The sequence below is a fragment of the Diospyros lotus genome, chromosome 15, assembly GCF_014633365.1.
Source record: "Diospyros lotus cultivar Yz01 chromosome 15, ASM1463336v1, whole genome shotgun sequence".
Taxonomy (NCBI): domain Eukaryota; kingdom Viridiplantae; phylum Streptophyta; class Magnoliopsida; order Ericales; family Ebenaceae; genus Diospyros; species Diospyros lotus.
In genome coordinates this window covers 31,571,703-31,581,744 of record NC_068352.1, presented here as the reverse complement: position 1 = coordinate 31,581,744, position 10,042 = coordinate 31,571,703, and the positions used below count along the sequence as shown (strand labels likewise).

Sequence of the window (10,042 nt, the reverse complement as noted above, 5' to 3'; positions counted from 1 at the left end):
GCAAGGTCGATGCTAGCTTGAGAAATAAGGGAAGAGATGAGAAAAGAAGTGAAGTGAAAAGATGAGAGAGAAACAATGGGTTCTATGTGTGAGATTGGGTTTGGGGAGGTTGTTTTATGCGTTTTGGTATTTTCAGTTAGTTTTGACTGAAAACAACTAAAATAATATTTGTTGTTTTGAATTTATTTTATAATTTATTTTCTCAATTTTTGAAAATAACAAAGTAAACGTGTTTTTAATATTTTAAAAAATTAAAAACTTAAAACGGGTTGAAAACAATAAAAAAACAGTGCCTAAAAATTCTAAACTATTACTAAAGAACAATGACTCTTAGTCTGCCACATATCTCTATCTCTAAGTAATAAGTAATAAGAGAGTCATACGTATCCCTTTATTTAAGTAAATCCATCATATGACTACAAATTTAACTCTTGATGGATTCAAAGCAAATTTGGAAGATTTTTCTCTTATTATATTTGGGTCCAAAAAACATACTACGTCAAGCTTGTAATTACGAACTCGAGAATATGAGAGATAAAGAGTGTGTATTTGTCTCCCCCAATTTATATAAAGAGTAAGACTTAAATAAATTCATATAACTCATATTGCTCACTTTATATCAATTATCATTATTCTTTATTGACTCGAGTATTAGAAATTAAACCGAAAGATGTAGTCCCGCCTCTTCTCGTAGGTACTTCGAATGAGATTGATTTCGGTGGTTAATTACGACTATCATCAATAATTTATCAAGTTAATGAGAAAAATAAATTAGACCACGCCGAAATAAAGGAAAAAAAGAGCATAAAGTGAAACGAAGAAGAAACTCATTTCCATCTGTTTGGCTTCCAAGAAACTGATTTTCCCGTGCTTGATTGCGGTGGAAAGTGGAAAACAAACACCAAACACGCCCCATCGCCAGCCAGGCCCTTGCATTTTTAATCACTTTCTCAGGCTCTCGCCTTCCTATCCAAGCCCGCGAGTGAGTTAGATAAAGAGTGAGGAAGAAGGAAAGCTCCGGCTATGGCGGATCTGATGCGAAGATTGTCTGGAGAACAGTGTCTAACCTACGCCTACATTCTCCTCTACATAGCCCTCTCCAGCGGCCAGATATTCTTCAACAAGGTCAACTTCCAATCCCTTCTTCATTTCCCTGCAACTAGGTTTCCGATTTCGGTTTCATTGTTGTTTTATGCATTTGTTCACGTTTACGGCCAAAAAGAAATCGAGGGAGGGAATCGAAAGCGTTTTTCTGTTTTTTGTTTTAACCTGAATGTATAATCAACGGTATCGCTCTTTGTATGGCTTGAAGGAGGGAGTGGCGAGGGGGTTGGTAATTTTATGGATCTTTGGAGGATAGGTTTGCTATGGATTTGGATGATCTACGCCATGGCTGAGGTCAGGTAGATTCCACAATGAAGGGATACGTTGATGCATGTATTTGAGGTTTGAATGGAGGAAGATATTACCTGCTGTTGTCCAACTCTCTACTTTCCCGAAATTCTTGGACTTCTAGGTCAATGGCGGGAATCTGAAATGTCGGTGTTGGCTGAAGAGAGAGACTGCATGTGTGTAAATCATGATTTGAATTTATTGGAAAAACTGGAGTGACGTGTGGTTCTGTGCAACTGTTCTGAATAGAGATGGAATACCAACATTTTGTAGGCAACAAAAATAAAATATATACGATGAAATACTGATTGTATTTTGTTCTGAGAGGTTCACATCAACTATGATTCTGGAGCTGGAAGCTATTGATACTTGATTATAGCATTAAATGATTCGAATGGAGTAGTAATAGTATGAAGAGTTTTTTCTCCAGTTCTATTGTTTTCTGGCAACCTAAGATTCATCTCTTTTTGATCGGTTCAAACGGTTGTCAAACTTTGAGGAAATGCTCCTTTTAATTTAATTAGAAAGTTCTGTGTACTTTAATTGATGAGAAACTGGCAACAACTTATATTTGTGTGCTTATAATTTATTTAGTTTTGTTCAGGATGTTCACAAGGTCTTGCCATACTCATGCTTTGGGGCTAACTGCATTGCACTTAAAAGATCTATAAACTTTCTGTCGATGGATTGGAAGAAGAAATGAGCTTAACTTGGATAAAGTGAAAAGTCAAATTTCACATTATTGCTTTAATAACTCATAAGAAAAGCAAGATGCTGGAAAGAGTTATTTTTATTTATTAATTAAAAGCAGTCTATGCTTAGTCATTTTGTGATGCCAAAAAGATTATTGCTACCTCTTGTGGGTGTAGTATTCAGTTTGTTTGTTTACATACACTGTATAATACACAGAGGCAGAAAGAATCATTTTAAGAGGGGGAACTCTGTACCTTTCCAAATCACCTTCTCAAATACTACATCATCTTGCTGGAACACTGATACTCCTACCAACAAAGTGAGCCAACACTGACGAGAGGGTGAAATCCCCCTCACTTTGTCCACAAACATATCATTGTTCATGCAATGTTTCAATAGGTGCTTTGGAATTTGTCAAAAATCTGTGCCATGATGGTTAAAGGTTTTAGTTTTCCTTAATCATATTTGTGTTAACTCCTTGTTATGCTTTCAACCTTAGAATTTCAATTTGTTTTTCTTCTGATAACTACAACTATCACAAGTCTTAATCCCATTAGATGGGGTTGGCTACATGAATTCTAGATCTCAAATTAACCCTATCATAGTCATATCCTCTATAAGACTATTATATTCCATGTCATGTCTATGGGTTTCTAGGTAAGTTTTTTTTTTAGGGGGGCGGGGGTCTCTTCCTCTCATTCTTTTGCTACAAATATTATCGACCTGTCTCACATGTGCTTCTATTGGTCTTTCTTTCACATATCCAAACCATTTTAATTGTGACTCTCTCATCTTATCTTCAATAAGCAACATCCCAACCTTATTACGCATGGTCTTTTGTTTCTTATTGTCTTTTTCTTGATGGTTGCAAATCTGTTTTAGCTTTTTTATTTGAGCTGCACTCATATTTTGCAAGTATGGGTGCTTAATTGTCCAGCATATTGTGTCATACAACAAAGATGGTCTATAGTTTTTTTTTTTTTTTATTTCCTGGGAAGATGGTCTAAAGTTGTTAATAAAAAATCCCTTTTATTTTTACAGTGATTTTACAATTGCATAAAATGTTGCACGCATATCTCAACTTTAACCATCCTACCTTTACCATGATTAACATCCTCTATAATCTCTTATTCTTTTGGAAAATTGAACTGAGATATTGAAATTGATTTTGTTTTTAGAATAACTTGTATTTCACATACTTGGTTTTTGACTTAATTTAAATTGTTTGGATTCTAAGGTGTTTCTTCATAATTCAAGTTTATTATTCACATTTTTTTCGTCTCATCTATCAAGAAAAAATCATCTGCAAATAACATAACAACAACAATAAAATCATCTGCAAATCATCTGTTTATTATTATTGTTATGTTATTTGCAGATGATTTTTTCTTGATAGATGAGATGAAAAAAATGTGAATAATAAACTTGAATTATGGAGAAACACCTCCTTCAACTAGGCACTAAACCGATCTTTCTCTATTTGTTTGACATCCCTTTTGATTTAAGGATCACATTAAATAATTCTTTAGCCAAAAATGCCCACTTCTCCCATGCATTTCCATGTTTCTATCAAGATATTATCTAGTCCTATTGATTTACTATTCTTCATCTTTTCAATGCTGGCTTTGTTTTGTTTGGACAAATCATCTATAATACATGTCATTCTTATCTTCTTCAGTGCCACTAAGATGCCCCAAGATAACACTTATTTGTCCATCTTCATTGAATAGCTTCTAGAAATACTCCTCCCATCTCTTCCAGATTGCCTAATGCCTTGTCATTTACTAATCTTTTAGTTTTCGTCTTTTATGCATTTCACTTGACTCAAAATATTTTGTTTTTGTTTTTCTTGCTTTAGATAGTTTATATATATCTCTTTCCCCCTCCTTTATACTAAATTGTTGGCACACATTTTCCTAAGCTATATTGCCTTGTTTGCTTCCTTTTTGCTTCACTATACCTCTTCAAGTTTTATTTATCATGGTATGTATCTAAAGTCTTGTAGGAAGGAGCACTCTTAGTTTTGATTTGTGCTTGTACCTCTTTATTCCACTACCAAGACTCTTTTTTGTTTGGAGCTTTTCCCTTCAACTTACCTAGAGCAGTTTTTGCTATATTTCGAATAATAGTAGCCATCTCAATCTACATTTGGTTAGCTTCTCCTTTTGTGGTCCAATCTCTCCTGTCATGTGCTTTTTCCTGGAAAATAGTTTTTTTTTTCCCACCATTTCTCCTTTTACATTTCATTGTCTTTCTATCTTTCTCTAATAGATCCTTGTCAAAAAAAAAAAAAAAAAAAATGAAAGAAAGAAAAAGAGAAAAGAAACACAGAGAAGGATAGCATTAGTGGCGCATCTAGTGTTTCGGCCTCTTTTTTAGAAGATTTATTGCCCTAGTTGCTTACCTTTGTTATGTGGTTGCTCTTCTTTCAACATTTTGAGCTAGATCCATAAGTTACAATTCATTTCATGTTGACTCTCTTATTATCATTGCCTGTTTTACAAGATTGTGTGTATAAAGGTAGACTCTTCATTACAGAAGTTGCTTTACTAGCTAGCCAAAATGGAGGAAAAGAATTCCTTCACAGATCTAACATCAGCTTTATTTTATCTTTCTTTAACTTGCAGTGGGTATTGTCCTCAAAAGAAATAAATTTCCCGTATCCTCTTGGATTAACTCTACTTCACATGGTCTTTTCTTCCGTACTGTGTTTTGTACTGACTAAGGTTCTCAAGGTACTACGTTAAATTTATTACTAGACAGCTATCCAGTTCTTTTTCCACTGTAGAGATATATAATCTTAATCTATATTCTAAACAGATTATGAAAGTAGAAGAAGGGATGACTACAGAAATGTAAGTACCTTAGTAACTACTATCCATTAATGTTTCTATTAGAAATTTTTGTTCCTGTCACATCTTTGTCTCTCTTATATTAAGTAGACGCAGTGAATCTTTTGTTGCTTTAGAAACAAAAATGATGGAATTACTACTGATCAACAAATGAATTCTCAAATCTCAGTTTATTATCTGAATTCTACACATATGTTTACGTTAGCCATCTACTCTTCTCCTTTCTCTTTATATATTTGAAAAAAATCTTATTAAGTTTGAACATTCAGATATACTACATCAGTCATCCCAATTGGTGCGATGTTTGCAATGACTCTATGGCTTGGAAATACTGCCTATCTCTATATATCAGTTGCATTTGCACAAATGTTGAAAGCAATTAGTAAGTAATCACTATCTTTCTAACTCACCATTCTTGTCTCATTAGCTGTATCCAGAAATAATTGCTGATTCACTTATTTGGATAACAATTGCTGTCACTTCTCTTAGCGATATCACTTCTTACATCTCATTGATATCTGCAGTGCCTGTAGCTGTTTTCATTCTTGGAGTTGCTGCTGGACTTGAAGTGATGAGCTGTAGGATGCTTTTAATAATGTCTGTGATAAGTTTTGGTGTTCTAGTGGCTTCCTATGGGGAGATAAATATCAGCTGGATTGGTGTGGTTTATCAAATGGGAGGTGTTGTTGGAGAAGCTTTGAGGCTTATATTCATGGAGATTCTGGTTAAGAGGAAGGGTCTCAAGCTAAACCCTATATCTGTCATGTACTATGTTAGTCCCTGCAGGCATGTATTGTCTTCATCCAGAAAGCATAACGTTTTACATTTAGCTTTTCAGATTTTGTGTTTAGAAGTGTCTGCCATTTGAACAAATTCCTAGTTTTGTGCAGTGCTCTTTGCTTGTTGGTTCCATGGATTTTTCTGGAGAAGCCAAAGATGGACGAAGAGGGGACATGGAATTTCAAACCTCTTATCCTAACACTCAACTCTCTCTGTACATTTGCTCTTAATCTATCTGTTTTCCTTGTGATCTCGCATACAAGTGCTTTAACGATTCGTGTGGCTGGAGTTGTCAAGGATTGGGTGGTTGTCCTATTATCAGCACTTCTGTTTGCCGACACAAAGCTGACAATTATAAATCTGTTTGGTTATGGCATTGGTAATATTTCTATAAACACTTTTGTTTTGGTTTGCAATTTGAATTTGTCATGTCAAAATTAGGCTTTAGTTGTCTGATACTCATTTATATCTTCAATATTTTGTTTTATCCTGTTGATATTGATGTTGTCCTGTTTATATTCTAGTTTTCTACATTAGAAACCAATTCCTGGGAAATAAAGTCAGGAACTGCAGTTTGTTGTCCTCTAGAGGTGGTACAAGATAGATGGTGCTAATGTGTGTTTTCTTATTCATAAAAAGGTATATAATTGGAAGATAATTTGGAATTCACAAACATACTTGATGTGAGCTGTTTCCTCATCTGGAAAATACCCGTGCATGTCTGACCACAGATGTGCCTTTATTTCATATTTCTTCTTTGACCATGCTGGTTTTATCATGTTTGTATTTGTTTCTCCCTCTTTCTTTTTTTTTTTTTCTTTGTTTCTCTTTTTCCATGTCAACAATTTTTGTTCTTTGCCTCTGCTATTCTATTAATAGAAACTCTATTGTTTTTTCACCTGCATCTTAATGTTGACCCTTTGGTAGAAATAACCATATCCAATGAAGGAAAGAAATAACCATATCCAGTCTACTAAGTCTCTTGATAATTGCGGCACAATCTGTGGGGTGTTGATTACTTGGAAAATAACTTCTAATTCTGTTTGTCACAAAAATGATTTTATGTTGTCATGGAAGCTATTGTCATGATCAAAGGACAAGTGATTTTATGAAAGATGAGAATACCATTCGCCAATTCCCCCCCCCTGTTAGTATGCCATCTAAATGGGATACCATTAGACATTGTTCAGACGCATGAAGCATGTGTCTGGTGGTGTCCTATTGTATGTTTATATCATATAAAAAATTTCTGGAAGGCTGACAAGGTAAGCCAAGTGTAATATGCACCTGAGGCCTTGGTAAAACGAAGGACGTCCAAGATTAAAATAGAAAGAGAGTATTGACTTTCTACCAACTAATTACTCCATTTAGGGTTTAAATCTTTTGAAGCATGAAGGCCAATAGTTTCCATTGTTCTTGTTCATCTTCTTTCTTTCTTTTTATTTGTTGGTGAAGCATTGTTCCTTTTTAAAGTAGAACATGGGGATTCCTCTGACCAAGAAATGAAGAAAATGAAAAGTTCTTTAGCCATATTTATAGATTTATTTATTGCTGTGTTCTGCCCATTTTCTATTTGCTAAAATTACGAAGTTCATGTATCTCTAGGGTCGTATTTGTGTCTCTTTTCTCCAATTTGCTTTTCAGATATTCATTAACGGGGAGTATTTTCTGGTCTTGTATACCCAGCCATTGCAGGTGTAGCTGCATATAATAACCACAAGTTGAAGAGGGAAACTTTTCGAGGCACCCCTGATGATTCTCTACATTCCCAATCTGTTCCATTAGCTTCACCTTCAACTTCTGATGCATAGATAAAATTAGGGCGGCCTAACAATTTTTAGTTTAAGGTAAAATATCTAGTTATTTCTTCTATAAGCTGATGCCATAAAAATTGTTTGTTTGATTTTTCTCTAAAGATGAAAATAATTTGAAGTACCAATAAAGTAGTGACATATAGGGCTCTGTTATGTTGCCTGCGTCGGACAACTCTTATGTTGCCCCCAATGCAGCTTGCAGGGGGGGGTGGTTGTGGGTCTCATATGAGTTGCTCGACACGGGCAGCATAAGATTTGCTCAACGCAGGCAACAAAACAAAATCCGTGACATATATACTGTTTATTTTGGAGAAGCTATCCCGTTCCTACATGCATATAATTTTCATTGATACGGCCGGATATGTATGATTCTTTCCTTATTTTTCTCACTTGCTGCAGCTGTTTTGACATTGGGGAACGAGAACAACATACACCGTTGTACTGTAAGCAATGTGTAAATTTGAGAATATCACAATATTCTGCCATGAAAAGGTATGGCAGTTATCGACTCTTTTCATTCATTCTTAGGGAATCCTCAAGAAGGAAATTTTTTGAATGTAAAGTGATCTCTGGGTTTTTGTCACAGCGAAGCGCAGTAGGGGTAGTGAATCATGATAATTTGTAGCTGCTGTTTGAAACCTGGAACCTCTCTTCACAAAGGGTATAGAGCTGCAGTGTTTTCTTTTTTCTAGCAGTTCAAATACACTAGCAATTCTAAAACAGTTTTGGCACTTTGCAATTAGATGTCTTCCTAATGAAGGGGATGATGCAAACATCAGAACTTGAGGGGATTGCCACATGAAACTGTTAGGATTTCTTTAACCCTAGGAACCTATGACGCACGGAGACGTCTTGTGTCGTTTTGACGTTTTCAAAATGTGTCTTGTACCAAAATGTCGAGAAACACCATAAAAATGTTTTTGGCCTATTTTTGTAATTTTAGAAATATTTTGGGGCTGTTTTATAATATTAGAAAAATATCAAAAATATCTTTTCAATTTAAAAATGCGTTTCTGTCTATGCAGATTTATTTTTAGATTGAATAATTATTTTTTATATTAAAAATTATATTTATAAAATGTCATTTCTTATATTTACGTATTTTTTATTTTTTTTTAAAATATCATTTTTTATTTTTGTTTTTATTTTATATATTATTCATTTTTCATTTCTATTTTCGACCAACTTAGCTGTAACTAGACGAGGCTCATAGTAGAGCATTTTTTCTCCCAATTTTTGTTTGGTTGTCAGTCAGTCGGTTATGTAACTCAAAATATTCAATGTGGGATTAACACGCCCCATCATCATAGTATCGAGTAGTGGCTTTGATACTAGTTACAGTTGGCTGATTGCCACCACCCAACGGAAGCGCAATCGTTAGGGGGCTGTTTCGTAGAGCTTTTTGTTTTTGGGTTTTATTTTTTTATTTTGTGTTTTGGTTTCGTTTTCTCTATAAAAAAATGAATACCTAACACGCAAGTTGACGACATTGGAGGAGACTCCATGAGAGTCTCTAGGAGTGGGGACTACTAAAAGTGATTCTCTAAGGTCAATTCTTAGAAGTAAAGAGGGCTTCTGGGAGTCTAGTCATTAGTGACTCCCAAAGACTTTCTATACTTGCTGGGTGACTCCCAAAGTCTTTCTATACTTGCTGGGTAGGTTGTACGAAAATAAAAATATTTTTTTAATATAAAATAAAAATAAGAAAATAATATTTTTTAAAAAAATAATAAAAAAATGTAGATAAAGTGTAAATTAAAAAATATAGAATTTTTTTGTAAATGTAATTTTTAATATAAAAAATTATAAAAATTAGTTCAAATATAATATAGACAAAAAGCAATTGGCAGCGCGAGCATTGAGCGATGATGAGTGTGAAAGGGAACGATGATCGTGAGATCGTGACTCGACCGATAGTTAGATGAGCATCGAACATCAAGATGTAGTTGACTATAAGTGCTGGAGAGAACAATTGATCGAGAAAGGGAACAACCATGAGATCGAGGCTCGATCGACGGCAACACGAGCACCAAGCAAGCAAGAAGCAGTGGGTAAAGGATGGGTAAAGGACTGACGATCTTGGGGATTCAAAAATGGAAATTAGATTTAAACCTAAAGGATATGCAACGTGAAGAAAATTGAAGAAGGGAAGATAATATATATAGTTGGTGGTTAGAGATGGGAGCAATTCTGTCTCTAACCATAATCGGTCGTTAGAAATGTTTTTCCAATACTTTTCTATAATTTGTGAAATGTTGCCAAAATGTTTCGCAAATTACAGATATAACCTAAAATTTTTTGGGTTGTCTTTGACATTTTCGAAACGGAAACGTCTTAAACATGTTGAAATAGTGTTTATGAGCTGTTTTCGTGCATCAGAGGTTGCCAGTGAGTGGCTATAGAGAAAGAAAATGAAAATAAAATAAAAATTTTAAAATCACGTCTTTATTTTTCTTGAAAATAAAAAAAGCAATCATATGGCCTTTTTTGTTTTTGTTCTCAAAATAATGA

The 10,042-nt window shown here is 34.4% G+C and overlaps 1 protein-coding gene across 2 annotated transcripts; it reads left to right on the top strand.

The window, feature by feature from the left end:
• Window positions 1-833: 833 nt before the first annotated feature.
• Window positions 834-8,219, top strand: LOC127792003 (probable sugar phosphate/phosphate translocator At3g14410). 2 transcript variants are annotated; one of them, XR_008021044.1, is made up of 9 exons: window positions 834-1,125; window positions 4,713-4,820; window positions 4,906-4,940; window positions 5,207-5,319; window positions 5,462-5,723; window positions 5,828-6,096; window positions 7,404-7,564; window positions 7,931-8,023; window positions 8,118-8,219. XR_008021044.1 is itself a non-coding variant. In XM_052322277.1 (8 exons), exons 1-7 carry the CDS (start codon window positions 1,024-1,026, stop codon window positions 7,526-7,528), a joined length of 1,014 nt encoding a protein of 337 aa, XP_052178237.1. In that variant the 5' UTR covers window positions 834-1,023; the 3' UTR covers window positions 7,529-7,564; window positions 7,931-8,219. The 2 variants fall into 2 exon arrangements, 1 of the variants encoding a protein (XP_052178237.1); XM_052322277.1 differs by having other exon boundaries at window positions 7,931-8,219.
• The last annotated feature ends 1,823 nt before the right edge of the window (window positions 8,220-10,042 follow it).

Coding starts and splice junctions, on each gene's coding strand:
- LOC127792003 (XM_052322277.1), top strand. CDS start 1,024: ATGGCGGATCTGATGCGAAGATTGTCTGGAGAACAGTGTCTAACCTAC. Junction 5,724..5,827: donor TACTATGTTAGTCCCTGCAG/GCATGTATTGTC, acceptor AGTTTTGTGCAG/TGCTCTTTGCTTGTTGGTTC. Junction 6,097..7,403: donor TCTGTTTGGTTATGGCATTG/GTAATATTTCTA, acceptor TTGTATACCCAG/CCATTGCAGGTGTAGCTGCA.